Genomic DNA, 17,424 nt, shown 5'->3' with positions numbered 1-17,424 from the left:
GAGCTTCCTCCACAGAGGCAAATCGTTACACTGCTGGTACCAGTTATTGACAAATCTACTCAGCTCCACATTCTCCAATACCACATCAGCCCAACTCTTCTCTAGCCTATGCCGCCACCCATTTAGCCCCCTCTATCCGGCCAAAAATAAGCTGCTTGGGCATGTGGTGGCTGGGCATGCAGACTACATGACCCAGCCAGCACAGGCTCGCCTGCTGGAGGAACTCACCAATGGAACTGTGTCCAGATCTTTCAAGAATGTGTAAGCTCCTTACTCAATCTAGCCTGGTCAAACCAGGATAGACCGTAGACAGGCCAGCCTGAATGTTTCAAACCAGTGCAGATGTTCCCCTTTAGAGGGGGTCCATGTTTTGCAGCATAAGAGAGGGCATAACTGTGGCCAAGAAGACCGTGAGCTTCATGTGTAGCATCAGCTCAGGCAGCTTCCACAGTGTTATGAAGCCAATGAAATGTCGCTCGACTGACTAAGAATGAAACGTCTGCTGCCAAACGGAGCTAGCTATAAGAAGCCTGTATAGGTATGTGTGTATGTATGGTGAACTCCTCTACAAAGACAAATATCCCCCGTATAGCCTTAACAGAATGTTAGGGCAAGTGCTTTTAGCAAGCCCCGATGAAGGCCAGCACAGCACACGAGGGGGTGGGTGGCCAGCACCACGCCCGGCCGCTTTTCTCTCCCTAGTAGAGATGTGTTACACATCGCACCAGCTACCCTACTCTTTTGAGACTGAGTCGACCTAGGGGAGGCCTGGGACCGGTTCAGATGATCATTACTGGTGTTGGCCCTGAGCGGGAATCGAACTCGGCCACCAGGTTCATAGCACAGCACGCTAACCACAGCACTGCTGCTCCCCCCCACACTCACACACACATACCACGCGGACATATACAAAACAGTATCCACACCCACGCATTGAAAGATGCACACTCATCAACAAATGCACAGACAAACCCCCCACACAAAGATCGTCCATATTGCCTTGAACAGACTATTTGCGGTGCTATTAATGAGCAACATTCAAGGGCGGTGCATGGTAGTGTGGCCTACACCACACCCAGCCGCCTTTGTCTCCCCATTGTTGAAGTTTTATACAGCGTACCAGGTACTCATTGATTGCTGTGTCGACCTAGGGGAAGCCCAGTACTGATTCATATATCGTCATCTGTGTTGGCTGTGAGTGGGAATCGAACTTGGCTCGCCGGGTTCATAGCGCCGTGCGCTAAGCATTACACTACCCCCCCTCCCCACACCATAAAGACACGCACATAAAAGCACCCATACACACACGGTCAGGCACAAATGGGCACTAACACGTACGACAATCACACATAACAGGTCCTTAACTCAAAAGAAAAATCACGAAGCACATTTCCACAAGCAATTTAAGTAACTTTAGTTTGTAGCGAAGTAGCCAGCATTTGTTCTGCAATGACTCTGTCTATAAAATTCTGCAGCAGTTGGAAGCTATAAGCAATATAGGGAATACAGGTCAGCGTGACTGCCTGTTGGCTATAACAGCCTTACTCTTGAATTACTGGAAGGTACAGCTTAATTGAACAAAATGTCATTGGGCTGTTTGAGTGAATGCAGTGTGGGATCGGGGAAGGGGCTGTATGGGTGGGCTTGGCATCCACGTGACCGAATTTTCCGACTGTGAGTTGTAATGATTTGTCCGTTGGTTGGTTGCGGTTAATACAACGTTATTTGACCTGGATTTCTCTCAGTGAGAAGACAATTAACTGTCCCTTTGAGTATGCAAATCCTTTTTGATATGGGGTGGAGTGGTGGTGCAGTTGTTTTGCAGGCTCCGTTAGGATCCTGGCGGCCAGAGTCCCGATTCCCAAACATGGTGAGTGATATCAGAACCGGTCTCGTCCTATCCTCCTCCTCGCCAACTCATACTGACCAGCCCAGTGAAGTATGGTAACACAAATACCCCTCCCTCATGGCCAACACGGCGCGGGGAGGTATTCGATCATTGGTGGATTGAGAACATCTGTATTTTTCAAGTGTAACATATCCCATACTGTGCATTATGCACCACCGTAGGTAACCCGTTAATAATCTGCAAACGTCAACCGTGCCCCGAATGGAAATGTGCCGTAGAGAACCCCGCTTGTGGCTTATTGTTGTCGGGGGCCGATTGTGCAGTGTCCCCCGCTGTGTGGCTCAGAAGAACGGCACGACGCATCGCATTGCTCAGCTGCATCGCTTGCTCGTGAACTGACGTCACAATTGGAGGCTGTGTTTATCACATGGCTAGTGTGCGAGGCTGATACCCCAAGTAGTTTCGAGCATAATGAGTCACGAAGGCCAGACAAGGTGCCATGTACTGGGGATCTCAACTCACACGCGTACGTCCTTGTGGCAAGGAAGACTTGTTGGAATATTGGTGCTAGTTTCTGCTCGGGAGTGTCATCGGTCTACGACACTGGTTTGAAAATTCAAGGACTAGTTTGTGAGGCACTTGGCATATCCTACGAAAAATTACCTGTTTAAGACTGAAAAAAACCCAGAAACATTGAAATCAAATTTTGGAAACTCAAGCATGGAATCAATGAGACCCACGCATGTTACCAAAATGCAAAATCTCCTTCTAATCTGATGACAAGTTGCCAACATGTATGTTATGAGTAGATGTTTTAATATGACGTTCATCAGATAACTTACATTTTCAGGGTGTACGTTTCCATAATTAATCAATTATGACCTGCATTGAGTTTGGACAAAATTTAATTAGGACCGATTCCCACGACAGCATATTGAGCGATCACACATACCTGTCCACCTCCATGCCCACCTACATGCCTACCGAGGCAAGCTGTCAGGCTTTGGGATTGAGTGGAGGGTGCTAAGTCCACACGTCTCACTGCTCAAAGTAGGGTTTTGCGAATAAAGCAGCTTCTGAGAAGGAGCTGCTCGTGGCTTTATTTCATTTTTTATCAGCCACGGGAATTATATAAGCCCGGAGAGGACGCGACGCAGACGGCACTATAATTCCTGAATTTCTCCACCAACCCCTCCTCCCTTTAGAACTGGCGGCCGTCCAGGAATAACAACGCCCCAGCAGAACCTACAACCGTGTGGGGCGGTTGGGAGAGGAGGAGGTACGAAGCGATCGTCCCCGCCGCGTCTACCCCACTGCCGCCCATCGCGCCGAGACTTCGAGAGAAAGTCACGCACAACAGCTTACGTCAGTGCATCAGTATGTCCGCAATAATTCCACAGATGGAAAATGTAAAAAAGACCCAAAACCCTTTGCCATTAACTTTATTAAGCGCAATTTCAAGTTGTCATTGTGTTTTTTTAATTATAGCTGACGACGGTGCCGGTTATGGAGGTGCCCGCATAAGCGCTAACGTCGCCGGTGATGTCATGGCAATCAGACGGCATGCAGGGCTGGGGCAGTGCACCGCACGTGAGGTTTCTGTGCCGCGGCTTCAATAATTGCCGCGAGCGAGGTTGAGACGCAGGGCAACGGGGCAGGGACTGGGGCCGTTTTCTCTGCACCACCGTGGGGGGGGGGGGGGGGTAGCCCTTGCGGGGTAGGAAACGCACAGCGAAAATTGCTTCGGAGTATTGGACCTCTGTAGGAATGCAGAGGACCCCCAGCATCACAACGCAGGGACGGCACGGGGCGATATGTGGGCAGGACGGCGCGTATGATCCCAAGGTGAGCGCAGTGTGCATAACGCGCACGGCATAAACCCCACGAGCGCGGAGTCACTGTAGAAGAGAACGTGTTCTACTTAGAGCTGCACCAAACGTTCTGCCCCCCTCACACGCGGGACAGGGTATCTTTCCCCGAACCGGCAGTCCCATCATAGAATTATATCGCAGCCACGAGCTTAGAGATCTTGAGCGGGACACTCGGTTTCCTGATTGAGGGCCGGCAGACTGCACAGGACCCTGCTCCTCTCTGCAGTCTCACCACACCAAGAGCCAGGACTTCATCTTATCAGGAGGCGGCGGCAGTTGGGAATCTCCCGTTCCATATTTACCACTGGAACGCAGGACACAGTTTGGTCCCACCATCTGGGAGTGTTGTGTTTTGCACTGGTCTCAGATAAGGGATCTTCCCCTACAACTGGTGCTATGTTCCACAGATGGTAAAGTCTACTGGTCGGAGGCGATGTTGCGATCTTGTTTTTCCCCCAATGGTGTAATTTGCGGCTTATTTAAACATTTGGACCGTGACGCTGGCACGCATGGCCTACTCTTTTTCAGCAACGTCACGGGATCTGTAAAGTTCCCTGCAGGGCAGACAGAGAGCGTAGGATGTTCGGTCGACACTTCTGCAGTATTAACCAGGGCAGCCACTGGCCCCGAACTACAAACCCCCCCCCCCCCCCCCCCCCCGCAAACAAGTGGCGACTGTGCCCCTGCCCAGCCGTGTCACTGCTCGGCCACGATTCCGGCAGCGAGGGCTACGTGGGTATGTTTCCGAGCTACGTAACGCGTGGGGGATCCAGAGCCGCAGCTGGTGGCGGTGCTACATCATCTGGACTGCACAGCCCCGGTTCATCAACAACCCCCCGTCCCATTATGCGAGGGATATCTGCCCACTTGGGGGGCACGTGGTGCCATCGCCACTCCACCACTGGCTTCAGAATGGAGTAAAACCCCTCCAGCGCTACCACACAACAAACACATACAATAGTGCGCGATGTCACCGGCGGGTTAAAATGCAGAAGCATAAATATCTCGTGAAATTAATTATTTTTACTCGTGGCCAATTTATGGTGATGGCAAGCGTTCTGTTTTTTTATACATTGTGAAAATGGTAAAAATTACTTTTAATAGTAGCTAATTAATTACATTGGCAAGAATATAACTGCTAGCTTTTAATACCCCGGAGTCCTTGATTGTTAAGAAAATATAATAGCCGTGTTCATTGTGATCGTTGTACATTCCTTATGTTATTATTGCCTTCCGATGGTTCATCCATGTGTTAGGATTCCACTATTTATACTTACAGACCAGAGGCCCTTTAACGGCGCTTGTAAATAAGCTTTACGGTTATGCCGCTAATCTAACGTTGGCCTCTTTGCCTTGTTTCCAATGCTAATTCACTTTTCATGGCTATTTTAATTGGTTTTCGCTTACAATTCCGATTATGTTAAGTATTTTGATGTTCTAATTTGTTTAACTAAAGTATATTTTTCCTGCGCATTTTTACTGCTGTAATTAAAAATAACCCTTATTGTTCTGGTCTCTCTTCTACAATGTACAATAGACTTTATGTCGCCACCGTAGGCACAGTAAGCTGTTATAAACATAGGTTTTATTAATCTCATGTCTTCCCAAAGATTAACAAACTATGGAGGGTCAGCAGCAGTGTTAGTAAAGCCACAAATATTATGCTCCTCAAAACATTTGAGGGTTTCCGATTATACACATTTTTAAAATTGTATTATACCAAGTAAGGCCGACTGAGCTTTATATATCTTTATCTGAAGCGACCTGGCCACAAATGATAGCTCAACGAAGCGGCTTATCATGTGTACATTTATCGCAGCCAAATATTCTAAACACATGTTGATTCTAAATGTGAACAGAAAAAACGGGGGACCCAGAGAAAAATCCACACGACCACAGAGACAACATGCAAACTCCAAATATATAGCATGCATTAGGGTCGGAATCGAACCCACAACCTCCTGTATACCTGGTGAGGTAGTCAACATCTTGAATGCATGCACGTCACACGTTGTGGATCTGTGCAGCTGACAGGAGGACGATGGTAGCTCGTGAAGCACGTGTTTGAGGAGACGCCTGCGTGCCCCTTGGAACGCAGCAAGAACCGGCTAGACCGCACACCGCGACGTGAAGACGGAAACTAAAGTGTTTTGGACAAGCAGCTATGGGCGTGACGGGGTAAATCTGGAGCAACTGTTGACGGCTGGTAAAGTGGAAGAAATAAGGAACCGAGGTAGATGGAGACTGAGGTGGACAGACAGAGTTGTGAATGTGACCGCGAGGAGAGTACGGCAACGTCACAGCAGAGCCCAACGCCACGGAGAGCGCAGCAGCTACATAATCGAGGTCACGAACCCTCCGGTCGTGAGTAGAACGAGTAACGCGCAGAGCCGGGGGGGGGGGGGGCACGCGCGGTGCACGTGACATACTTCCCCGGCACGCGGCGACGGCTTGGGGTTAGGGTCCGACGGGAAGGGGGAGGGGGGCGACTCTCACCGCTGGCCCTGGGGGTCCGGGCGGCCCCACGCTGTCCAGGGAGCACTTGCAGGCATGGGGCAGCGCAGGGCATTTGGCTTCGTCTCTCTGCACAACACACACACAGACGCAACGATCACCCCGTGCAGCTTCAACAGACTGTTGGGACCAGGGCTGTCCGCGAGCGCCTATTAAGGGAAACAACATTGCGCACGAGAGCGGGTGGTTGTGGCTCGCACAACACCTTTGTCTGCCCAGTATCGATGTTCACACCTCGGGGAAGGCCCAAAACTAATTGAAACTAATTGAAGAAAAAAAGAAGGGGTGCATCAAATATCCCTCTCAAATTCGAATCAAGATAAAGCTAACAATATATGTATAACACTAGCTTGACTACCCGGCTTCGCCCGGGACTTGGATTCACCACGCCCGGCTGCCTTTGTCTCCCCAATGGCGATGTTTACACACCACATCAGGTACTTGTTTGAGGTTGAGTCGACCTAGGGCCGGTCCAGGACCGATTCAGATAATAATTACCCGTGTTGTGGCCGTGAGCCGGAATCGAACTCGAGTCGCCAGGATCGTACAGCAGCACGCTAACTGCTGCGCTACCGCTCCCCACACTACCCCCAGCGTGACGTGAATAGCAGCCTCCGTACTGGATACTTTGGTGACGTTTTGTACTTGCGCACACAAAGTCTCTTTATGGCAAAACATTTTGTTGAAAAAATAAGTTTTCGAACATACAAAAATATATCACAAAAAATGCAAGTAATGTTAAAATTACATACATTTTTGGAAAATTCAGTATCGCATAATGGGTCCCATTTAATTTGTAAAGTCTGGAATTGAAAGGTCATTTGTATTTTCTGTTTATTTTCCAATATATTGGACGGCTCCCATTTCCCCCAGCACTGTGGGTGGTAGCAGCTCACAATGACTGTGTACTGATCAGTGAGCAGTGCAGCATCTACTCTGACGACGCTTTACTCAGCAGCACTGCAGGGTAACTAGCGGACAAACCAATACACAACATTTAACTGATTACTCAATTGGGATTACAAGCAGAAGTAACCTCGTCCCAAAGTGCGAATACATGGCAGGATCCTCTTGAAAACGAGTCATGAGACTCGTGGGGAAACAAGCATAACAAGAATATGAATATTAAACGGTTCATTTGACGGTATGTATGACTTCAAAGCACACTACAACAACAGCAACGTGCCTGAAGACTGAATTTTTACACAAATTTCCTACCAATGAATGAACATCCCTAAAACTGAGGGCGCCTTCTCATTGTCAACAAGTCTGCATCTGTATTGACCAAGTAAAATATTAAGGCAATCCACAGGGATACGACCGATTAAAGCCGTCAATAAATGAATTCGTTTTTTTTCTTTCAGAAGTCAAGTTGTGCTTATATCAAATCACCCACATTGCTACTCGAGACTTCGAAGAGATCTCCAAACAGCATTTGTCTGGGCTCAACATTTAAACTGTAAAGTACTTGCCCAGAGCTTAAACAACATTTCTGGCATGAATGAGGTTTCCACTCCCACTTGTTAAATACTCCCAACTTGGGCAGCCTGCGAATCTGTTAGACGTGGCTGGGATGGATCACTCTGAACACTGCCTGAGGCACAGAATTACCGTTATCACGCTGTGTGGCACCCATGTGTCTTAATGCTTGCATCTGACTCGGCGAAATTAGATTTCTAAATGAAATCAATCTTGAGTTATTTTATTCCATCCGTGAAAAAAGTTACAACGTATAAAACTGCAGTCATAATAATAATGTAATTTAATTTTATCCAGGAAATCCTTACCAAGCCTCAAGATTATGTTTTCAAAAGGTCTCGGCATCGGCAAGCTTGGCCAATTCCCATTACCGAGCGTCTTTTGCATGTGGGAGGAAACCAGAGTACCCGGAGAAAACCCGTACGAAAGAGTGGATAGAGCAAAACGGTCATATATTAAACAGCGCAGCAGAAATGTGCACTGCATGTACAAAACGCAATGGTCACGTGGGAAGAGTCGTGACACTCACTTGCTGTACTGCTGTCCCTTTGCTGTCGCAGCAGCCCGTGGGGTTTGGGAGTTTCAACAATCCCTGGTGATTCACCAACCCTCGCCTCTCAAGTGCGGGATTCCCGGGGAGGGACACGTCACCCACCTCTAAACCTCACACGCAATCTGAAGCGATGGGATATCTCTAACAAACCTCGGTGTAAGCATCACTCGGTATTACGGCACGTGGAAGCACCGGTGACGCAGCGGTTCGCGGAATGCGCTGTGAACCTAGCAACCCGAGTTGGATACCAGGCTATGGCTAACATCAGAGACGAGTTATATCTGAACCGGTCTTGGTCCTCTCCTTCACCAATCCGTAGAGGCCAGCGTGGTGAAGTATGTCCGAGAGCTACCATGACCGGCATGGGGGAGGCCTTTATCCAGGGGTAGAGTAACAGGGCTGTGACAGCATTACGGCACAAGCTGGACCTAAAGCTTGTTTGTCACTGTGACTCGCATGGTTATTTAGCCCACTTTTCCTGTTCCTTGATTCAAATACGGCACTGGTTAATCTTTCTGGACAAGGTTTCCAGGGTTGCCGGGTTTTGGATTGCCATCTCTAATTGTGGTGTGGTATTCTTCGGCAGTTTGACTAGTCAATATACACGTGCTGCGTGTGTGTTTGCACGCACGCACGCGTGAGCAAGGCTGAATCCATCGGAAAGCGCGCGCGAGTAACGCCGAGGAAGTGAAGAATGATGTGCGCGTAACGTGTGAGATTTGGTTTGCTCATGTCGCACCATCACGGCGGAAGCGAGACGCTCTATAAACCCAGAGTGCGCTGCATTCACTTCGAGATTCATCACGAGCCACGCGGTGTTTCTGCCGGACCTAAGCCGCTCGGCCGCATCGTGCCGGGTTCCGCACGCGACGAGCAGGGGCAGCGGGGACCCAGGGGCCCACGCTGCCATCCTAGAGTTTGTGGGAATTATAAGAAGCACCCTCGTCCACCCCGTCCCCCCTCCTCCCTGAGTACGCACTGTGGCCGGGAGCTCGCAGCACTTGTCACGACTCGTCCAGCCCATACTGCACACGATCTCGAACATCTGTAGCTGGAACTGCACCCAGAGGAGGGACAGACGTGCAGCATCCCACACACATGGTTGAAATCAATAAACACAACGCGAGGGACAAGGCACAACTACAAGGAGTCATCTTGGCCAAAGCCATTGATGCCACCACCGCACCTCATAGCCAATGCTTTCTGCCCTCCACCACATCCCGTAGATGCTGCACAGGGACACACAGTAACATTCACCGTGCTCTCTTAGGCCTTCTCTTCCCCTTGGTCGTTGGACCTGTGGAGACCGCTCCAATTCCGGTCTCGGTAACCGACCACCCCTCCATCCTGCCCACACGTGCCACCCAGTGCGACCGTGTCTGTGACTCGCATCTACAACATTCGCCTGCCATGTTCCATTCCGGACGGCCCCAATGCACGACAAGCACACACACACGTACCACATATGCCGCAAACAGGTATACAAATGGCATTATTCGTGTGCAGTTGGGCAAGCAGTTTTTCTGTCTAAAGGCTACAAAAAAAAGTGATTTCCAACAACAATGGTGATGTGTTTAAATCAAAGGGAATGGCAAAGGAAGGCACCGCGCTTACGCTTACTAAAACCTGAAGCGGCTCACCACCGGCACCGAACAACCACGGCTCCTACAGCCAAAACCAACACCGCGGCACAGGACAAAATTAAAAGAAATAAAATGTTCTTTATGTTCGCTTTTATAACATTATTAAGTAAATTATTTTTTGAAGAACATTAGAGGCTCCAGTAATTTCTTATTTTTTAAGGTAGACAGACCACTTTGCTATGCTTCGGTGCTCTTGGCCAAGGGAAAGTGGACCGTGAAATTCGTTCCAGGGTAATGGTGGCTTCCACTCTGCAGCCTGCGAGGAACGAGAGCAGTGGAAACACCGGGGGGTTCCAGGCCTTGCTTTATGGGTTGGCTGCCCAACCTCTGACCAAATCTGGAATGCACTTGATCTTACCATATTCTAGAAGCCAAAGTAAGGTTGAACCTGGGTAGTGCTTAGATGGATAATATACCATGCATAATAAGTTGCTACAGGCTGGGAGGCGAAATTATAGGGCAGCAGAGAACAGTGCCGCAATGTCCAATGTTGTACTATACTTCCATGCCCCCCACATATAATGTCTCTGCCGTTACCGACCTACACTGACCAGTGTGGTGAAGTATGGTAAATATAACCCCCACGACATGCACGGTGTGGGGAGGCTATCATCCAGCAGTGGATTGACAAAGCATTTTTTCTCCTACTACTCCGTCACCGTTATGTAATGCATGCACCAGGAAGACGTTCCGATGTTAATCTGAGTGGCACAAGGGGTCACAGTTTCCATATTTAGGGTCACGATCTGATTAATCCAGCTTCTCAACTGTAACGAGCTGATAGTTACTGCCCGGTGACCAATATAAGGACAATTTGGCTTTGGGATTTTCATTTAACTTGTTGCACATTGGCTCGGGGAAGAAAGGTTTGGTATCTCGCCACGTTTAAAAAACAGTTTTGCAGAGTGTGCGCTCCAGAGGGGTCTTGTTAATCTGACTCCAGCAGTGGTTCTGTGGTGTCACCAAGCAGGTCGCCGTGTGGCGCCCTGGATGCCGCGAGAGTTCCGTGGGACACTGAACTGCCTCGTGACAAAACCAATAATTGGTAATAAAAAACAAAAATCCTCAAAAATGTATTTCCGCCGCTGCTGCCTTATGGTCATCGCCATGGTATGGATGCCAGATTGGTTCTGAAGTCGCATAATGTCTGCTCAGCGTAGGCTACATTCCGTTTGGAAATTCTCCGGTTTGGGCGGCCTCATTTATCACCGAATAAGTCCCGGGTCGACAGTAGACTGGCATGCGACTCGTAGCCAACAGCCAAAGCGAGGGGTATCCCGGATGTGGTGTGCTGGGTGCGGAAACATTTAACGAAGTCAGTGGTACCTCCCCAAACAGTGTCTTCGACAGCCCTGGAGAGAGGGGAACTGTTCTGGATTTGCCATGGCAGACGCCGATGAGACCGACTTGCCCTCGAGGCCACTCTGCCCTGCTTGGCCTTTGTGCTAGGTTGCTTAAAGGGCTCTTAAATTGCAGGGGGACACGATGTCCCGGATAAACCCGAGGCTTGATCTGAGAAGCTAAACTAAGGCAAATGTAATAACACGGAATCCAAAAATTGCCCCATCAAAAACATCAAACCAGGAAGCTGGGCAGACGCTGAAAGAGCTGCGTTGGCAGTCTGGGGGAAAATGTCCAAGGGCTGCGCATGGAAAATGATGATGTACGTGGAGAGAGAAATAATTCCACCGATTTATTTAATCCCTTCCTTCCCTGCTTGCGTCAGCCTGCAATGGAGCAAAGCGGTGAGCGCTCGATGCGGCAACAACACAAGCACGGGACCTCGCGCGCAATTCATTCAGACGCCGACCGCAAGCAGGTAATTGCACCTGTCGCATCTACATTGCGGTTTTGATAATTACGGCACGTGCGCCGACGGCCTGCGATTATACGCCGTCACGTCCTAACGTGCTGGATGAACAGCCGAGGCAGCTCAGCGGGGCAGCAGTCTTTCCACGTTAAGGTGACGCGGTAATTTCTCCATCCAGATCGGCTCTTGTCTTCGTTCCCGGTGAGGGTTGGGTAACGCGAAGCTCAGCGAGGCTCGGCCCTCGGGGCGGTGCGTGCGGGGCGGGCGGAGGGGGCGCGTCTCACCGCGGCGGTGCGGGCGCGCGGCCCCCTTGACTGCAGGAGGCGGCCGATCTCCGCGTGGCCCTCGGTGGTCACGTTCCCCGGCGGCGACGAGCTGCGCTCCGCCACCAGCGCACAGTCCAGGTGCACCTTGACGCTCTCGCGCGTCACCACCACGTGCACCTGGTACCACGCGCAGCACATGGTGCACACACGCACATGTGGGGCACGCGCGGCACATGCAGCAGATGTACCAGGACTCACAGCACACACACAGCACACACAGCACACAGGACACACACAGGGCATGCACAGCACACACACAGCACATGTCAGAACGTGGGTGGTAGGGTTCCGCAGTCGTGCCTTACTGGGTTAATTTCCGCTTCGGGTGCCTATCTATGTGGAGTTTGTATGTTCTCCCCCTGTTCTGTCCAAAGTTTCTTCCGGATTCCTCAGTTTCCTTTCATAGCTAAAGCCACACACATTCAATTGCAACTGGTATTGGTCAAATTTTCCCAATGATTATACGTATGACCGTGAGTACAACTGTTCATTTTGTAAGCATTTCAAATGGGCACGTGTGTGACTTGCTGTAAGGTAACGAAAGATAAAGTAGCAACTGCACTGTCACCGTCAAGGCTGATGGAGTCTGCATTTAATCAGAATCATCAGAATATTGATTGATACTGGAGGAATCCGACGAGCTACAAACTTCTTTTTCACAGACCTCCAGCGCCCTTGCGAAGCCAACTCGGAATCCACTCGACAGCAGGGGCGGCCACCGTGAACGTGAAACGCGCGGGGCGCTACGTTCTGACGCAGAGCCGCGAGGGGAACTCCCATCCCCGAGGATACACACATTTATTAAACCCGTCTCTGTCAGTATTTGGCCAGGGCATTTCTTCCAGCGGTCTAAGCGTTTTCCCACAGGCATCCGCTCGTTTTGAAGCTGCGCAAAATCTAAAATATTTTCCTGTCGTGCGAAATAGCAAAAGTCGATAATAATAATGATGCCTCTATTTCGTCAGATATATGGCCCAGTCAGTGTAGCAGCAGCCGGTGAAACTGGCCGCGCTGCGTTTCCGCTGCCCCTCACCCATGCATCCTCTCGGCCTCCCGCTGAGGCTGCCTCACTTCGTTGAGTGCCAACAACTTTCGTCCCAAAAAAACACTAAGCACTGTCACAGGAATGTGGAATTTTCACATTTGGCTCATTGGTGGCGCCGTGCGTTTGGGGCAGACATTTCAAAGCGTGCCAAATCGGAACGCGTGGGAAGCACTAAACTAAATTAAAGACGAAAGTGTTTTTTTTTCTATTTTACCAGAGAAGGCCCACTGAGCGATATAGCCTCTTTTTTCAGAAGCGACCTGCCCATCACGAATGATAGCTTCCACTGACCTTGTGGAAGCTGCCGTAGAATATCCTCTGCACCTCGGGCCCGTCGAACGTCACCACCTGCCTCTGGCCCTGCTCGTCATGGTAGACGTAGGCCAGCACCTTCTTGCCCACTGCAGGGAGGCGAGGGGAACACAGAGATGACCCTGACGCTCGCGTCTGATGTCTTGCGTGTGATAATTGCATCGGGCAACACGCCGGCACTCTGCGCCCCAATCCGCTGATGATACTCAGAATGTTGAAACCGGTCCAGAGCTCACAACTTCTATTGTGTGTTTGACTCGATGTATTGCAGTGTGCTCATACACAGCCACATTGTGTGTTTGTTCATACCAATGTTATGTTGATGTACCCATGCTGCATTGTTATTGTGTATTGTCATGTTGCACGTGTGTGTATGTATAGCTCATTGTGTTTCTAAAAAGCCATGTTGTGTCTGTGCGTCCTGTATTGTGCGTGTGTGTACATACATTGCCTTTATGTCTTTTTGATTTGTCTTTGTGTCCCCTACGTCACGTCACGTTGGCTGTCATGTCCGTGCTGTGTGTGTGTGTCCACGTCATGTTGGCTGTCATGTCCGCGCTGTGTGTGTGTGTGTGTCCACGTCATGTTGGCTGTCATGTCCGTGCTGTGTGTGTGTGTCCCCACGTCACGTCACGTGGGCTGTCATGTCCGTGCTGCGTGTGTGTGTACTCACGTCTCGTCATGTGGGCTGTCATGTCCGTGCTGTGTGTGTGTGTCCCCACGTCACGTGGGCTGTCATGTCCGTGCTGTGTGTGTGTGTCCCCACGTAACGTGGGCTGTCATGTCCGTGCTGTGTGTGTGTGTGTACTCACGTCTCGTCATGTGGGCTGTCATGTCCGTGCTGTGTGTGTGCGTCCCCACGTCATGTGGGCTGTCATGTCCGTGCTGTGTGTGTGTGTCCCCACGTCACGTCATGTTGGCTGTCATGTCCGTGCTGCGTGTGCGTCCCCACGATGCGGTGGTGTCGGTGCTGCGAGCGGGGGGGGGAGGCGTGCGCACCGTCGAGGATGATGGCCACCTGCTGGCTCCCGCTGGTGCTCAGCACCTGCCACAGCGCGAACGGCTCGGGCCCGGTCTCGGGGAGCACTCGGAAGAGGAAGGAGATGGTGAAGTCTGGCCGCAGGCCGTCCGGGTGCACGTCGCTGTCACACAAACGCGCGAGCGCACACACACACACACACAGATTCCCCGTGTAGCCTTAAGACACTGCTGCGGAAAGTGCTTTAAGCGACCACCTTTTGAAGGCCAGCGTGGCACGTAAGGGGGTTAGTGGCCAGCACCACACCGGCCGCCTTTGTCTCCCCAATGGCGATGTTTACAACCACACCTGGTACTCATTTGAGGAGAAGTCGACTCAGGGGAGGCTCAGGACCGGTTCAGATAATCGTCACTGCTGTTCGCCGTGAGCGGGAATCAAACTCTGGTCACCGGGTTTGTAGCGCAATGCACTAACCGCTACACAAAGATAAAGATCCCCTGTATAGCCTTAACAAACTGTAGGGGCAAGTGCTGTTAGCGAGCAACTATAAAGGCTGGCACAGCAAACAAGGGGGTGAGTGACCAACACCATGCCCGGCCGCCTTTGTCTCCCTAGTGGCGATGTTTACACATCGCACCAGGTGCTCATTTGAGGCTGAGTCGACCTGGGGGGGGGCAGGACCGGTTCAGATAATCGTCACTGGTGTTGGCCGTGAGCGGGAATCGAACCCGGGTCGCTACACCACCGCTACACACACACACACGTGTAAACATTACGTAGATCTTGGCGGTTAATTGACCATACCTACACACCCTGGTCAGTTCGGGTTGGTAATTGCAGGCAGCATAGACATGGGAGTAGAGGCTGTACACTATAGCAGTAGTTGTGTAATAAAGGACTCCTTCACAAGATGTCGCTCTCCGTTGGTCCTTTATTTAGATTCTTCTCCTCCGCACCCCGCTGGCCTCCTCCTCGGACCAGCGTCTCCTCTCGCGTGCCACGCACGCCCTGCTAGCCCCTCCGCTAGCCCCGTGCACCCCGCACACTACGCTAGCCACTCCGCTAGCCCCGTGCACCCCGCACACTACGCTAGCCACTCCGCTAGCCCCGTGCACTCCGCACACTCCGCTAGCCACTCCGCTAGCCCCGTGCACTCCGCACGCTCCGCTAGCCCCTCCGCTAGCCCCGTGCACCCCGCACACTACGCTAGCCACTCCGCTAGCCCCGTGCACCCCGCACGCTCCGCTAGCCCCTCCGCTAGCCCCGTGCACCCCGCACGCTCCGCGAGCCACTCCGCTAGCCCCGTGCACCCCGCACGCTCCGCTAGCCCCTCCGCTAGCCCCGTGCACCCCACACGCTCCGCTAGCCACTCCGCTAGCCCCGTGCACCCCGCACACTACGCTAGCCCCTCCGCTAGCCCCGTGCACCCCACACGCTCCGCTAGCCACTCCGCTAGCCCCGTGCACCCCACACGCTCCGCTAGCCACTCCGCTAGCCCCGTGCACCCCGCACGCTCCGCTAGCCCCTCCGCTAGCCCCGTGCACCCCACACGCTCCGCTAGCCACTCCGCTAGCCCCGTGCACCCCGCACGCTCCGCTAGCCCCTCCGCTAGCCCCGTGCACCCCACACGCTCCGCTAGCCACTCCGCTAGCCCCGTGCACCCCGCACGCTCCGCTAGCCACTCCGCTAGCCCCGTGCACTCCGCACGCTCCGCTAGCCCCTCCGCTAGCCCCGTGCACCCCACACGCTCCGCTAGCCACTCCGCTAGCCCCGTGCACCCCGCACGCTCCGCTAGCCCCTCCGCTAGCCCCGTGCACCCCGCACGCTCCGCGAGCCACTCCGCTAGCCCCGTGCACCCCGCATGCTCTGCTAGTCACTTCGCTAGCCCCGTGCACTCCGCACGCTCCGCTAGCCCCGTGCACCCCGCACGCTCCGCTAGCCACTCCGCTAGCCTGTACACTCCGCACGATCCGCTAGCCACTCCGCTAGCCCCGTGCACCCCGCACGCTCCGCTAGCCACTCCGCTAGCCCCGTGCACCCCGCACGCTCCGCTAGCCACTCCGCTAGCCCCGTGCACTCCGCACGCTCAGCTAGCCCCTCCGCTAGCCCCGTGCACCCCACACGCTCCGCTAGCCACTCCGCTAGCCCCGTGCACCCCGCACGCTCCGCTAGCCCCTCCGCTAGCCCCGTGCACCCCGCACGCTCCGCGAGCCACTCCGCTAGCCCCGTGCACCCCGCATGCTCTGCTAGTCACTCCGCTAGCCCCGTGCACTCCGCACGCTCCGCTAGCCCCGTGCACCCCGCACGCTCCGCTAGCCACTCCGCTAGCCTGTACACTCCGCACGATCCGCTAGCCACTCCGCTAGCCCCGTGCACCCCGCACGCTCCGCTAGCCACTCCGCTAGCCCCGTGCGCCTGGCTGACGGTGTCCCAAGCCCCATCAGCCACGTGGCTGATGGCGCAGCGGCCACCCCACGTGGTCCCGCCTCTTCACTCCATCGACTGCCCTGATCTCTTCTGGGCTCCTTCCTATAACCTCTCTCCTACGTGACCCTGACTCCTCCTTCTCGGATCGTTACATCCGGCCTTCCCATTTACGCTCGCATTACAGTTGTAGCTGCACTGGCTGCTGCCCACCACCACGTAGCCCTGCAGCTCGCCACAACATGCTCTCAGCATGGCGGTCGGTCATCCAGGCACTATCCAGGGTGAACCCAGAATCAGAATATGTATTTATACTGGAGGAATCCGATGAGCTATAAAGCTCTTTGTTCACAGATGTACAGTAGGGGCAGGTCAGAACGTTAAAACAATAAACAGCACAAAAGCAGGATAGGAGTGCAAAGTATAGGAAAGGTAAACAAATCACTTAAAATATATATACACAAGTAAAACTAAACTATGTTTTTGATATTGGCAGGTAAGACTCAGAGCTGTTAGCTTCTTTTTCAGAAACGACCTGGCCACAAATGAAAGCTCAACAAAGTGGCTTATCATTTAAGCTTCCAAGATGTGATAAAAGCAGGTGCATTCGAGTTGATTT

The 17,424-nt window shown here is 52.3% G+C and overlaps 1 protein-coding gene across 2 annotated transcripts in view; it reads right to left on the bottom strand.

Annotated features, from left to right (window-relative positions):
- The window catches only part of LOC144938449 (collagen alpha-1(XII) chain-like), a 285,089-nt gene that overhangs the window by 67,123 nt on the left and 200,542 nt on the right, over window positions 1-17,424 (bottom strand). For both annotated transcript variants that reach the window (XM_078866258.1, XM_078866259.1), the window contains exons 49-53: window positions 14,402-14,544; window positions 13,382-13,491; window positions 12,004-12,162; window positions 9,246-9,323; window positions 6,217-6,303 (exon numbers count right to left, since the gene is read on the bottom strand). In XM_078866258.1, coding sequence (XP_078722384.1) covers window positions 6,217-6,303; window positions 9,246-9,323; window positions 12,004-12,162; window positions 13,382-13,491; window positions 14,402-14,544 — 577 coding nt within the window. The remainder of the gene's footprint in view (window positions 1-6,216; window positions 6,304-9,245; window positions 9,324-12,003; window positions 12,163-13,381; window positions 13,492-14,401; window positions 14,545-17,424) is intronic.

The sequence above is a fragment of the Lampetra fluviatilis genome, chromosome 22 (genome assembly GCF_964198595.1).
Source record: "Lampetra fluviatilis chromosome 22, kcLamFluv1.1, whole genome shotgun sequence".
Lineage (NCBI taxonomy): Eukaryota > Metazoa > Chordata > Hyperoartia > Petromyzontiformes > Petromyzontidae > Lampetra > Lampetra fluviatilis.
Note: the sequence above shows the minus strand (reverse complement) of the source record. Positions and strands in the feature narration are given on the sequence as shown.